Source organism: Salmo trutta, unplaced genomic scaffold, assembly GCF_901001165.1.
Source record: "Salmo trutta unplaced genomic scaffold, fSalTru1.1, whole genome shotgun sequence".
NCBI lineage: Eukaryota > Metazoa > Chordata > Actinopteri > Salmoniformes > Salmonidae > Salmo > Salmo trutta.
Window position 1 is genome coordinate 186,554 of NW_021822718.1, and position 15,500 is coordinate 202,053.

General features: G+C 46.6%; 1 protein-coding gene across 5 annotated transcripts in view; it reads right to left on the reverse strand.

Moving 5' to 3' along the window:
• Nucleotides 1-3,590: 3,590 nt before the first annotated feature.
• The window catches only part of LOC115183991 (protein CLEC16A), a gene marked incomplete at its 3' end in the record, with an annotated part of 32,642 nt that continues 20,732 nt past the window's right edge, over nucleotides 3,591-15,500 (reverse strand). For 3 of the 5 annotated variants that reach the window (XM_029744985.1, XM_029744984.1, XM_029744987.1), the window contains 3 exon segments: nucleotides 3,591-3,705; nucleotides 6,008-6,257; nucleotides 12,974-13,069. In XM_029744985.1, the coding sequence (XP_029600845.1) occupies nucleotides 3,591-3,705; nucleotides 6,008-6,257; nucleotides 12,974-13,069 (461 nt within the window). 5 annotated transcript variants of the gene reach the window in all.

The following is a 15,500-nucleotide window of genomic DNA, read 5'->3' on the forward strand; positions in this document are numbered from 1 at the left end:
ACCCAGAGTAGACCTACCTTTCCACCCCAGAGTAGACCTACCTTTCTACCCCAGAGTAGACCTACCTTTCCACCCCAGAGTAGGCCTACCTTTCCTCCCCAGAGTAGGTCTACCTTTCCACCCCAGAGTAGGTCTACATTTCTACCCCAGAGTAGGTCTACCTTTCTACCCCAGAGTAGGTCTACCTTTCCTCCCCAGAGTAGGTCTACATTTCCACCCCAGAGTAGGTCTACCTTTCCTCCCCAGAGTAGGTCTACCTTTCCACCCCAGACAGAGTAGACCTACCTTTCCACCCCAGAGTAGGTCTACCTTTCCAGCCCAGACAGAGTAGGTCTACCTTTCCACCACAGAGTAGGCCTACCTTTCCACCCCAGACAGAGTAGATCTACCTTTCCAGCCCAGACAGAGTAGGTCTACCTTTCCACCCCAGACAGAGTAGTCCTACCTTTCCAGCCCAGACAGAGTAGGTCTACCTTTCCACCCCAGAGTAGGCCTACCTTTCCACCCCAGACAGAGTAGATCTACCTTTCCACCCCAGACAGAGTAGTCCTACCTTTCCACCCCAGAGTAGGCCTACCTTTCCACCCCAGACAGAGTAGACCTACCTTTCCACCCCAGACAGAGTAGGTCTACCTTTCCAGCCCAGACAGAGTAGTCCTACCTTTCCACCCCAGACAGAGTAGACCTACCTTTCCAGCCCAGACAGAGTAGTCCTACCTTTCCACCCCAGACAGAGTAGACCTACCTTTCCACCCCAGAGTAGACCTACCTTTCCACCCCAGACAGAGTAGACCTACCTTTCCACCCCAGACAGAGTAGTCCTACCTTTCCACCCCAGACAGAGTAGACCTACCTTTCTACCCCAGACAGAGTAGACCTACCTTTCCACCCCAGACAGAGTAGTCCTACCTTTCCACCCCAGAGTAGACCTACCTTTCCACCCCAGACAGAGTAGACCTACCTTTCCACCCCAGAGTAGACCTACATTTCCACCCCAGGAAGAGTAGGTCTACCTTTCCACCCCAGACAGAGTAGGTCTACCTTTCCACCCCAGACAGAGTAGTCCTACCTTTCCACCCCAGACAGAGTAGACCTACCTTTTCACCCCAGACAGAGTAGACCTACATTTCCACCCCAGACAGAGTAGACCTACCTTTCCACCCCAGACAGAGTAGTCCTACCTTTCCACCCCAGACAGAGTAGACCTACATTTCCACCCCAGACAGAGTGGCCATACCTTTTCACCCCAGACAGAGTAGGCCTACCTTTCCACCCCAGACAGAGTAGGCCTACCTTTCCACCCCAGACAGAGTAGACCTACCTTTCCACCCCAGACAGAGTAGTCCTACCTTTCCACCCCAGACAGAGTAGTCCTACCTTTCTACCCCAGACAGAGTAGGTCTACCTTTCCAGCCCAGACAGAGTAGTCCTACCTTTCCACCCCAGACAGAGTAGTCCTACCTTTCCACCCCAGACAGAGAAGTCCTACCTTTCCACCCCAGACAGAGTAGACCTACCTTTCCACCCCAGACAGAGTAGTCCTACCTTTCAACCCCAGAGTAGCCATACCTTTCCACCCCAGACAGAGTAGACCTACCTTTCCACCCCAGACAGAGTAGTCCTACCTTTCCACCCCAGAGTAGACCTACCTTTCCACCCCAGAGTAGTCCTACCTTTCTACCCCAGACAGAGTAGTCCTACCTTTCTACCCCAGACAGAGTAGGTCTACCTTTCCAGCCCAGACAGAGTAGTCCTACCTTTCCACCCCAGACAGAGTAGACCTACCTTTCCACCCCAGACAGAGTAGTCCTACCTTTCCACCCCAGACAGAGTAGACCTACCTTTCCACCCCAGAGTAGACCTACCTTTCCACCCCAGACAGAGTAGACCTACCTTTCCACCCCAGAGTAGCCATACCTTTCCACCCCAGACAGAGTAGATCTACCTTTCCACCCAGACAGAGTAGACCTACCTTTCCACCCCAGACAGAGTAGACCTACCTTTCCACCCCAGACAGAGTAGTCCTACCTTTCCACCCCAGACAGAGTAGACCTACCTTTCCACCCCAGACAGAGAAGGTCTACCTTTCCACCCCAGACAGAGTAGACCTACCTTTCCACCCCAGACAGAGTAGACCTACCTTTCCACCCCAGACAGAGTAGTCCTACCTTTCCACCCCAGACAGAGTAGACCTACCTTTCCACCCCAGACAGAGTAGACCTACCTTTCCACCCCAGACAGAGTAGACCTACCTTTCCACCCCAGACTGAGTAGTCCTACCTTTCCACCCCAGACAGAGTAGACCTACCTTTCCACCCCAGACAGAGTAGGTCTACCTTTCCAGCCCAGACAGAGTAGACCTACCTTTCCACCCCAGACAGAGTAGACCTACCTTTCCACCCCAGACAGAGTAGGTCTACCTTTGGACTAGATAAACAATACTAAACCCTCCCCTGGACTAGATAAACAATACTAAACCCTCCCTGATAAACAACACTAAACCCTCACCTGGACTAGATAAACAATACTAAACCCTCCCCTGGACTAGATAAACAATACTAAACCCTCCCCTGGACTAGATAAACAATACTAAACCCTCCCCTGGACTAGATAAACAATACTAAACCCTCCCCTGGACTAGATAAACAATACTAAACCCTCCCCTGGACTAGATAAACAATACTAAACCCTCCCCCTGGACTAGATAAACAATACTAAACCCTCCCCCTGGACTAGATAAACAATACTAAACCCTCCCCCTGGACTAGATAAACAATACTAAACCCTCCCCCTGGACTAGATAAACAATACTAAACCCTCCCCCTGGACTAGATAAACAATACTAAACCCTCCCCTGGACTAGATAAACAATACTAAACCTTCCCCCTGGACTAGATAAACAATACTAAACCCTCCCCCTGGACTAGATAAACAATACTAAACCCTCCCCCTGGACTAGATAAACAATACTAAACCCTCCCCTGGACTAGATAAACAATACAAAACCCTCCTCTAGATAAACAATGCTAAACCCTCCCCTGGACTAGATAAACAATACTAAACCCTCCCCTGGACTAGATAAACAATACTAAACCCTCCCCCTGGACTAGATAAACAATACTAAACCCTCCCCCTGGACTAGATACACGTCTGTCTGTGTGTGTGTGTGTGTAGTGTGTAGTGTGTGTGTAGTGTGTGTGTGTGTGTGTAGTGTGTAGTGTGTGTGTGTAGTGTGTGTGTGTGTGTAGTGTGTGTAGTGTGTGTGTGTGTGTAGTGTGTGTAGTGTGTAGTGTGTGTGTGTGTGTGTGTGTGTGTGTGTGTAGTGTGTGTGTGTGTGTGTGTGTGTGTGTGTGTGTGTGTGTGTGTAGTGTGTGTGTGTGTGTGTAGTGTGTGTGTGTGTGTAGTGTGTGTGTGTGTGTAGTGTGTGTAGTGTGTGTGTGTGTGTGTGTGTGTGTGTAGTGTGTGTGTGTGTGTGTGTGTGTGTGTGTGTGTGTGTGTGTAGTGTGTGTAGTGTGTGTGTGTGTGTGTGTGTGTGTGTGTGTGTGTGTGTTGTGTGTGTGTGTGTGTGTGTTGAGTGTGAGTGTGTGTACCTCTTCCTCTGTGTTCGTGCAGCGGCAGCAGTCTTCTCCTCGTCAGTGATATTCTGTTCCGTCGTCGTCGTCGTCTCCGACACCTTCCCTTTATCCATCACCACCATCTCTATCTCTGGAGAACACACAGCCTGTTATTACACCACTAAAACACACAGCCTGTTATTACACCACTAAAACACACAGCCTGTTATTACACCACTAAAACACACAGCCTGTTATTACACCACTAAAACACACAGCCTGTTATTACACCACCAAAACACACAGCCTGTTATTACACCACTAAAACACACAGCCTGTTAATACACCACTGAAACACACAGCCTGTTATTACACCACTAAAACACACAGCCTGTTAATACACCACTAAAACACACAGCCTGTTATTACACCACTAAAACACACAGCCTGTTATTACACCAAAACACACAGCCTGTTATTACACCACTAAAACACAGCCTGTTACTACACTAAAACACACAGCCTGTTATTACACCACTAAAACACACAGCCTGTTATTACACCACTAAAACACACAGCCTGTTATTACACCACTAAAACACACAGCCTGTTATTACACCACTAAAACACACAGCCTGTTATTACACCACTAAAACACACAGCCTGTTATTACACCACTAAAACACACAGCCTGTTATTACACCACTAAAACACACAGCCTGTTATCACACCACTAAAACACACAGCCTGTTTTACACCACTAAAACACACAGCCTGTTATACCCCACTAAAACACACAGCCTGTTATTACACCACTAAAACACACAGCCTGTTATTACACCACTAAAACACACAGCCTGTTATTACACCACTAAAACACACAGCCCTGTTATCACCCACTAAAACACACAGCCTGTTATTACACCACTAAAACACACAGCCTGTTATTACACCACTAAAACACACAGCCTGTTATTACACCACTAAAACACACAGCCTGTTATTACACCACTAAAACACACAGCCTGTTATTACACCACTAAAAACACACAGCCTGTTATTACACCACTAAAACACACAGCCTGTTACTACACTAAAACAACACAGCCTGTTATTACACCACTAAACACACAGCCTGTTATTACACCACTAAAACACACAGCCTGTTATACACCACTAAAACACACAGCCTGTTATTACACCACTAAACACACAGCCTGTTATTACACCACTAAAACACACAGCCTTGTTATTACACTAAACACACAGCCTGTTATTACACCACTTAAAACACACAGCCTGTTATTACACCACTAAAACACACAGCCTGTTATTACACCACTAAACACACAGCCTGTTATTACACCACTAAAACACACAGCCTGTTATTACACACTAAAAACACACAGCCTGTCATACACCAAAACACACAGCCTGTTATTACACCACTAAAACACAGCCTGTTACTACACTAAAACACACAGCCTGTTATTACACCACTAAAACACACAGCCTGTTATTACACCACTAAAACACACAGCCTGTTATTACACCACTAAAACACACAGCCTGTTATTACACCACTAAAACGCACAGCCTGTTATTACACCACTAAAACGCACAGCCTGTTATTACACCACTAAAACGCACAGCCTGTTATGACACCACTAAAACACAGCCTGTTATTACACCACTAAAACACACAGCCTGTTATTACACCACTAAAACACACAGCCTGTTATTACACCACTAAAACACACAGCCTGTTATTACACCACTAAAACACACAGCCTGTTATTACACCACTAAAACACACAGCCTGTTATTACACCACTAAAACACACAGCCTGTTATTACACCACTAAAACACACAGCCTGTTATAACACCACTAAAACACACAGCCTGTTATTACACCACTAAAACACACAGCCTGTTATTACACCACTAAAACACACAGCCTGTTATTACACTAAAACACACAGCCTGTTATAAGGGGGATATGAATCGTTATAATGTGGTCATGTGAAAACACCAGGAGAGATGAGAGACGGGCGGAGAGGTGAGGAGCACAGGATGAAATGGTGTCACCGTGGAGACCGGGGGGGGGGAGACTGCAGGCGTAACCGTGGGAGACCGTGGTGAGTGACAGTGACAGGCATTCACAGAGTGAAGACAGGCCTAGTCTCCAAACTGGATTTTAGTGTTTAGATGAAAAAAAAACGGACCTATTAATTCAGTCTTCAGGGAGAAGACAGAGAGATACTGATCTACAGGTCTGTGTTTTATTTTAATTTCATTAGAATTTAATCTATTGATGCATTTATTCATAATTTATTTCAGAGGGCGACAGTTTGGAGAGGAGGGCCACTGCCGCACTGGCTACTGGGTAGGTAATCACAGGGTGGTGATGGGATATGTAGTTCTCCTGTCCTGTACACACACTCACACTCACCTTCCATCTCCCCACTTGTCCTGCTGCTTCCCTTACTGCTCCCTTCTGTACCTTTAGCCTTCTCCCTCTCTCTCTCGCTGTCCTCCAAGCCCTCCTCTCCTCCCCCCGGCCTCTCCTCTTCCTCCTCTTCTCCCAGGTTCTTATAGTTGGGGCGTTTCTGGGCTCGCTTGCGCCCCCGATTGCAGGACAGCTCCAGAGATCGCTCCAGAGACTCAGGAGGCTTGGTGAAGCGACGGACGCCTGCACTGACCTGGAGAGACAGAGGAAGGAAGGAAGGGAGGGAGAGAGGGGGAGATGAAGGGGGGGAGAAAGAGAGAGAGGGGGGGAGAGAGAGAGAGAGAGAGATGGAGGGGAGAGAGAGAGAGGGAGGGAGGGAGAGAGATGGAGGGGAGAGAGAGAGAGAGGGAGGGGAGAGAGAGAGGAAGGGGAGAGAGAGAGATTGGGAGGGAGGGGGAGAGATAGGGAGGGAGGGAGAGAGAGAGACAGAGGGAGGGAGAGAGACAGAGGGAGGGAGGGAGGGAGGGAGAGAGACAGAGGGAGGGAGGGAGGGAGGGAGGGAGGGAGGGAGGGAGAGAAAATGTTAAACACACAATGCTCATAGATGAACGACAGTCAAGGACTTTGTAATTTTGTTTAGTCTGGGTGGTGAGAGTTCTGTCTCCATTTTGTTTAGTCTGGGTGGTGTGAGTTCTGTCTCCATTTTGTTTAGTCTGGGTGGTGAGAGTTCTGTCTCCATTTTGTATCGTCTGGGTGGTGTGAGTCTCCATTTTGTATAGTCTGGGTGGTGTGAGTCTCCATTTTGTATCGTCTGGGTGGTGAGAGTTCTGTCTCCATTTTGTATCGTCTGGGTGGTGTGAGTCTCCATTTTGTATAGTCTGGGTGGTGTGAGTCTCCATTTTGTTTAGTCTGGGTGGTGTGAGTCTCCATTTTGTATCGTCTGGGTGGTGTGAGTCTCCATTTTGTTTAGTCTGGGTGGTGTGAGTCTCCATTTTGTATCGTCTGGGTGGTGTGAGTCTCCATTTTGTATCGTCTGGGTGGTGTGAGTCTCCATTTTGTATCGTCTGGGTGGTGTGAGTCTCCATTTTGTATCGTCTGGGTGGTGTGAGTTCTGTCTCCATTTTGTATAGTCTGGGTGGTGTGAGTTCTGTCTCCATTTTGTGTTGTCTGTTTGTTAGCTACTGATCAACAACAAGTGGCCAACCAGAGGACAGTTCCTGGATCAGTTGGCCAACCAGAGGACAGTTCCTGGATCAGTTGGCCAACCAGAGGACAGTTCCTGGATCAGTTGGCCAACCAGAGAGGACAGTTCCTGGATCAGTTTGTTAGCTACTGATCAACAACAAGCGGCCAACCAGAGGACAGTTCCTGGATCAGTTGGCCAACCAGAGAGGACAGTCCCTGGATCAGTTGGCCAACCAGAGGACAGTCCCTGGATCAGTTGGCCAACCAGAGGACAGTCCCTGGATCAGTTGGCCAACCAGAGGACAGTCCCTGGATCAGTTGGCCAACCAGAGGACAGTCCCTGGATCAGTTGGCCAACCAGAGGACAGTCCCTGGATCAGTTGGCCAACCAGAGGACAGTTCCTGGATCAGTTGGCCAACCAGAGGACAGTTCCTGGATCAGTTGGCCAACCAGAGGACAGTTCCTGGATCAGTTGGCCAACCAGAGGACAGTCCCTGGATCAGTTGGCCAACCAGAGGACAGTCCCTGGATCAGTTGGCCAACCAGAGAGGACAGTTCCTGGATCAGTTGGCCAACCAGAGGACAGTTCCTGGATCAGTTGGCCAACCAGAGGAGAGTTCCTGGATCAGTTGGCCAACCAGAGAGGACAGTTCCAATTAATCCCAAAGAACTTCCATGGGGTTGAGGTCAGGACTCTGTGCAGGCCAGTCAAGTTCTTCCAGTAAGAGTTTTAACAAGACGCACCACAGAACAGAACAGTCTTCCATTGACTGACAGTACCAGTCAATGGAAGACGAGAATATCTAGGCCCGAGTTGAGCAACGTGACCACAGTGTGTGTGTGTGTGTGTGTGTGTGTGTGTGTGTGTGTGTGTGTGGGGTTGGTTCATCTTCTAATCTTCGGCCTGTCATTTCGTCTAAGGCTGTCATCCATTAACCACAATACACCACTGCTAACAGGAAGTGATCTCGCCTGCTGAGAAGAGGCCTGTTAAGCTGGTGTGAGTTTAGAGTAAACAGGTCCCTGGTGTTTGGAGGGGAGGGGAGGGGAGGGGAGGGGGGGGTGATGGTGTGTGTTATAATAATAATAATCTCCTTATCTCCTTTAGATATAATATTACATGAACAACGACATGTTTTCAGCTGGAAGAAATCCCCCCCTTTTTAAAAATGATCTGGATCTTCCTGGTGCCGACGACAGTCTCCTTTCCATCCCATGAGGAAGTGTATGAATTAATGAATTAATTTATGAACGTATGTGTGAATGAATTTACATATGGTATAAACAACGCTAAAATCATATTTCAGTTTTTTATTTTATTTTTTGCTTTGTTATTATGGTGTATTGTGTGTAGATCGATGAGGAGGGGGGTGGGGGGGGTAAAAACAATTTAATCCATTTTAAAATAAGGCTTTATTAATGTAATAAAACGTGGAAAAAGTCAAGGGGTCTGAATACTTTTCCCCGAATGCTACTGTAGCAGACACATCACCAATTAGAGATTACAGTCACGTACACAAACAATCCTCCACTTTTAAACGGCACCACATTCTAGGAACCACGTTTTGTTGCATTGAAGGTGTGTGTGTGTGTGTGTGTGTGTGTGTGTGTGTGTGTGTGTGTGTGTGCTTGCGCAGCAGGTGTACAGCCAGTCTGCAGCATGCAGCAAGCAGGTTCTGGTAAACCACTCACGTTTAGAAGAAGGAAAATGGCAGCCACAGACCACACGCACACAAAACACACGCAAGACAGCCACATCGCATGTTCTTCACCAATGAGAGAGGCCGTGTTGCTACCAAAACAAATTATGACGCAGAAATGAACACTGTGTGTGTGTGTGTGTGTGTGTGTGTGTGTGTGTGTGTGTGTGTCACACACCTGATGTAAGAGCGAGAGATAGATACAGTTGAAGTTAGAAGTTTACATACACTTAGGTTGGAGTCATTAAAACTCGTTTTTAAACCACTCCACAAATTTGTTGTTAACAAACTATAGTTTTGGCAAGTCGGTTAGGACATCTACTTTGTGCATGACACAAGTAATTTTGTCAACAATTGTTTACAGACAGATTATTTCACTTATAATTCACTGTATCACAATTCCAGTGGGTCAAAAGTTTACATACACTAAGTTAACTGTGCCTTTAAACAGCTTGGACAATTCCAGGAAATGATGTCATGGCTTTAGAAGCTTCTGATAGGCTAATTGACATCATTTGAGTCAATTGGAGGTGTACCTGTGGATGTATTTCAAGGCCTACCTTTCAACTCAGTGCCTCTTTGCTTGACATCATGGGAAAATCAAAAGAAATCAGCCAAGACCTCAGAAAAAAAATTGTAGACCTCCACAAGTCTGGTTCATCCTTGGGAGCAATTTCCAAATGCCTGAAGGTACCACGTTCATCTGTACAAACAATAGTACGCAAGTATAAACACCATGGGACCACGCAGCCGTCATACCGCTCAGGAAGGAGACGCGTTCTGTCTCGTAGAGATGAACGTACTTTGGTGAGAAAAGTGCAAATCAATCCCAGAACAACAGCAAAGGACCTTGTGAAGATGCTGGAGGAAACAGGTACAAAAGTATCTATATCCACAGTAAAACGGGTCCTATATTGACATAACCTGAAAGGTCACTCAGCAAGGAAGAAGCCACTGCTCCAAAACCACTATAAAAAAGCCAGACTACGGTTTGCAACTGCACATGGGGACAAAGATCGTACTTTTTGGAGAAATGTCCTCTGGTCTGATGAAACAAAAATAGAACTGTTTGGCCATAATGACCATCGTTATGTTTGGAGGAAAAAGGGGGAGGCTTGCAAGCCAAAGAACACCATCCCAACCGTGAAGCACGGGGGTGGCAGCATCATGTTGTGGGGGTGCTTTGCTGCAGGAGGGACTGGTGCACTTCACAAAATAGATGGCATCATGAGGAAGGAAAATTATGTGGATATATTGAAGCAACATCTCAAGACATCAGTCAGGAAGTTAAAGCTTGGTCATAAATGGGTCTTCCAAATGGACAATGACCCCAAGCATACTTCCAAAGTTGTGGCAAAGCGGCTTAAGGACAACAAAGTCAAGGTATTTGAGTGGCCATCACAAAGCCCTGACCTCAATCCCATAGAAAATTTGTGGGCAGAACTGAAAAAAGTGTGTGCGAGCAAGGAGGCCTACAAACCTGACTCAGTTACACCAGCTCTGTCAGGAGGAATGGGACAAAATCCACCCAACTTATTGTGGGAAGCTTGTGGAAGGCTACCTGAAACGTTTGACCCAAGTTAAACAATTTAAAGGCAATGCTACTAAATACTAATTGAGTGTATGTAAACTTCTGACCCACTGAGAATGTGATGAAAGAAATAAAAGCTGAAATAAATCATTCTCTCTACTATTATTCTGACATTTCACATTCTTAAAATGAAGTGGTGATCCTAACTGACCTAAGACAGGGAATTTTTATTTGGATTAAATGTCAGGAATTGTGAAAAACTGAGTTTAAATGTATTTGGCTAAGGTGTATGTAAACTTCCGACTTCAACTGTACATACAAACACAATCATACATAAACACACACACACAAACATACACACACACACACACACACGAAACAGTCAGCGCAAAAGTCTTGACTGACTGTTAGGCTGAGAGCCATACCCTTTACAGACAATACACAGTTTAGATAGCTAATACCCAGAATGCTTGGTTCCTCCACCCCCATATAGATTGGGGGGGGAACCATAAGCCACCTTGGGTTCACCCTGTCTTTATCTGCACCTTATCTTAACCCCCCCCCCAGGAACCTGGCCTAATCTCCCAGATGCCAGGATGTCTAAGGGCCACTGAGGCCTTTGTTCTTGTTCTTCTCTCTGACACAGTTACCAACCGCACCTACATCCTGTTACTGGAATACCAGCTGTAACCGGTTAAAAAAGCACCAAGTCAACTAGTTGTTTGCTCCAGATATATCTAGTAAAACCATACATCCAGATTAGCTGCAGGGTGCTAAGAGTGGATACCATGAAACAACACGGCATTAGCAGGACAGAATTATCGTACCGTTTGTTAATAAGTAAATAATTGTTAAATATTCAAATAAAACAAAAAAAACTGGTAAATGTGTAATTTCATCTATTCACAATGGAGACGAGAGAAAAGGAGAGGGAGAATAACAGATGCAATGTGTCTGAATGATAATGTCTGAATGATCATGTCTGAATGATAATGTCTTAATGATAATGTCTGAATGATAATGTCTAAATGATAATGTCTTAATGTCTGAATGATAATGTCTGAATGATCATGTCTGAATGATCATGTCTTAATGTCTGAATGATAATGTCTTAATGATAATGTCTAAATGATAATGTCTGAATGATAATGTCTTAATGTCTGAATGATAATGTCTGAATGATCATGTCTGAATGATCATGTCTTAATGTCTGAATGATAATGTCTGAATGATAATGTCTGAATGATAATGTCTAAATGATCATGTCTGAATGATAATGCCGTAATGTCCGAATGATAATGTCTTCATGTTGGGTTGAATAACAAATGTGTCTAAATGATAATGTCTGAATGAGATGTGAATAACAGAAGCAATGTGTCTAAATGATAATGTCTGAATGAGATGTGAATAACAGATGAGTCTGAATGATAATGTCTTCATGTGATGTGAATAACAGATGAGTTTGAATGATAATGTCTTCATGTGATGTGAATAACAGATGAGTCTGAATAGTAATGTCTTCAACAGCACTCCACCAATCAGGCCTTTATGGTAGAGTGACCAGACTGAAGCCACTCCTCAGTAAAAGACATGACAGCCCACTTTGACTTTTCCAAAAGGCACCTAAAGGACTCTGACCATCAGAAATAAGATTCTCTGGTCTGATGAAACCAAGATTGAACTCTTTGGCCTGAATGCCAAGTGTCACGTCTGGAGGAAACCTGGCACCATCCTTACGGTGAAGCATGGTGGTGGCGGCATCATCCTTTGGGGATGTTTTTTCAGCAGCAGGGACTGGGAGACTAGTCAGGATCGAGGGAAAGATGAACGGAACAAAGTACAGAGAGATCCTTGATGAAAACCTGCTCCACAGCGCTCAGGATCTCAGACTGGGGCGAAGCACACAACAAAGACAATACAGGAGTGGCTTCGGGACAAGTCTCTGAATGTCCAGGAGTGGCTCAGCCAGAGCCCAGACTTTAACCTGTTCAAACATCTCTGGAGAGACCTGACAATAGCTGTGCAGCGACACTCCCAATCCAACCTGACAGAGCCTGAGAGGATTAGCAGAGAAGAATGGGAGAAACTCCCCAAATACAGGTGTGCCAAGCTTGTAGCGTCATACCCAAGAAGACTCAAGGCTGTAATCGCTGCCAAAGGTGTTTCAACAAAGTACTGAGTAAAGGGTCATGAATACTTATGTTTCCAAAACAAACAAAAAAAGTTTTTGCTTTGTCATTATGGACTATTGTGATGTCATTATGGGCTATTGTGATGTCATTATGGGCTATTGTGATGTCATTATGGGGTATTGTGATGTAATTATGGGGTATTGTGATGTAATTATGGGGTATTGTGTGTAGATTGATGAGGGGGAAAAAACAATTTAATACATTTTAGAAAAAGGCTGTAACGTAACAAAATGTGGAAAAAGTCAAGAGGTCTGAATACTTTCCGAAGGTCACTGTGTGTGTGTGTGTGTGTGTGTGTGTGTGTGTGTGTGTATGTGTATGTGTATGTGTGTGTGTGTGTGTGTGTGTGTGTGTGCTCACCGTGTTCTTGTGTTGTGTGAAGACAGACAGGTCTCCATTGAAGATGACTTCAGCCAGAGAGTTGACCAGCGGCTGGTAGTGGATGATGAGAAACACCTAGAGACACACCCAACCAAAATAACAACGTTCATATGCAGTTTTACCTCTGTATGTCCATCCCTACGGTGAAGCATGGTGGTGGCAGCATCCCTACGGTGAAGCATGGTGGTGGCAGCATCCCTACGGTGAAGCATGGTGGTGGCAGCATCCCTACGGTGAAGCATGGTGGTGGCAGCATCCCTACAGTGAAGCATGGTGGTGGCAGTATCCCTACGGTGAAGCATGGTGGTGGCAGTATCCCTACGGTGAAGCATGGTGGTGGCAGTATCCCTACGGTGAAGCATGGTGGTGGCAGTATCCCTACGGTGAAGCATGGTGGTGGTAGTATCCCTACGGTGAAGCATGGTGGTGGCAGTATCCCTACGGTGAAGCATGGTGGTAGCAGTATCCCTACGGTGAAGCATGGTGGTGGCAGTGTCCCTACGGTGAAGCATGGTGGTGGCAGCGTCCCTACGGGTGAAGCATGGTGGTGGCAGTGTCCCTACGGTGAAGCATGGTGGTGGCATCATCCTTACGGTGAAGCATGGTGGTGGCATCATCCCTACAGTGAAGCATGGTGGTGGCAGCATCCCTACGGGGAAGCATGGTGGTGGCAGCATCCCTACAGTGAAGCATGGTGGTGGCAGCATCCCTACGGTGAAGCATGGTGGTGGCAGCATCATGCTGTGAGGGATGTTTTTCAGCAGCAGGGACTGGGAGACTAGTCAGGATCGAGGCAAAGATGAACAGAACAAAGTACTGAGAGATCCTTGATGAAAACCTGCTCCAGAGCGCTCAGGACCTCAGACTGGGGTGAAGGTTCACCTTCCAACAGGACAACGACCCTAAGCACACAGCCAAGACAACGCAGGAGTGGCTTCGGGACAAGTCTCTGAATGGCTTTGAGTGGCCCAGCCAGAGCCGGAGGTGTGATGAGGTGAGGTGTGATGAGGTGAGATGAGGTGAGATGTGATGAGATGAGGTGTGGTGAGGTGAGATGAGGTGAGATGTGGTGTGATGAGGTGAGATGAGGTGAGATGTGGTGTGATGAGGTGAGGTGTGATGAGGTGAGGTGTGATGAGGTGAGATGAGGTGAGATGTGATGAGATGAGGTGTGGTGAGGTGAGATGAGGTGAGGTGAGATGAGGTGAGATGAGGTGAGATGAGGTGAGATGTGGTGAGATGTGGTGAGATGTGGTGAGATGAGGTGTGATGAGGTGAGATGAGGTGAGATGTGATGAGATGAGGTGTGGTGAGGTGAGATGAGGTGAGGTGAGATGAGGTGAGATGAGGTGAGATGAGGTGTGATGAGGTGAGGTGTGATGAGGTGAGGTGTGATGAGGTGAGATGAGGTGAGATGTGATGAGATGAGGTGTGGTGAGGTGAGATGAGGTGAGGTGAGATGAGGTGAGATGAGGTGAGATGAGGTGAGATGTGGTGAGATGTGGTGTGATGTGGTGAGATGAGGTGTGATGAGGTGAGATGAGGTGAGATGAGGTGAGATGTGATGTGATGAGGTGAGATGAGGTGAGATGAGGTGAGATGAGGTGTGATGAGGTGAGATGAGGTGAGATGAGATGTGATGAGGTGTGATGAGGTGAGATGAGGTGAGATGAGATGTGATGAGGTGTGATGAGGTGAGATGTGGTGTGATGTGGTGTGATGAGGTGAGATGTGGTGTGATGTGGTGTGATGAGGTGTGATGAGATGTGATGTGATGTGGTGTGATGTGGTGTGATGAGGTGTGATGAGGTGAGATGTGGTGTGATGAAGTGAGATGAGGTGAGATGAGGTGTGATGAGGTGTGATGTGGTGTGATGTGATGAGGTGAGATGAGATGAGATGAGGTGTGATGAGGTGTGATGAGGTGAGATGTGGTGTGATGAGGTGTGATGAGGTGTGATGAGGTGAGATGTGATGAGGTGAGATGTGATGAGGTGTGATGAGGTGTGATGTGATGTGGTGAGATGAGGTGAGATGAGGTGTGATGAGGTGTGATGTGATGAGGTGAGATGAGGTGAGATGTGGTGTGATGAGGTGAGATGAGGTGAGATGTGATGAGGTGTGATGAGGTGAGGTGTGATGAGGTGAGATGTGGTGTGATGAGGTGAGATGAGGTGAGGTGAGATGAGGTGAGATGTGGTGAGATGAGGTGAGGTGAGATGAGGTGAGATGTGGTGAGATGAGGTGTGATGAGGTGAGATGAGGTGAGATGAGATGTGATGTGGTGTGATGAGGTGAGATGAGGTGAGATGAGGTGTGATGAGGTGTGATGAGGTGAGATGTGATGAGGTGTGATGAGGTGTGATGTGATGTGGTGAGATGAGGTGAGATGAGGTGTGATGAGGTGAGATGTGGTGTGATGAGGTGAGATGTGATGAGGTGAGGTGTGATGAGGTGAGATGTGGTGTGATGAGGTGAGATGTGATGAGGTGTGGTGAGATTGTGT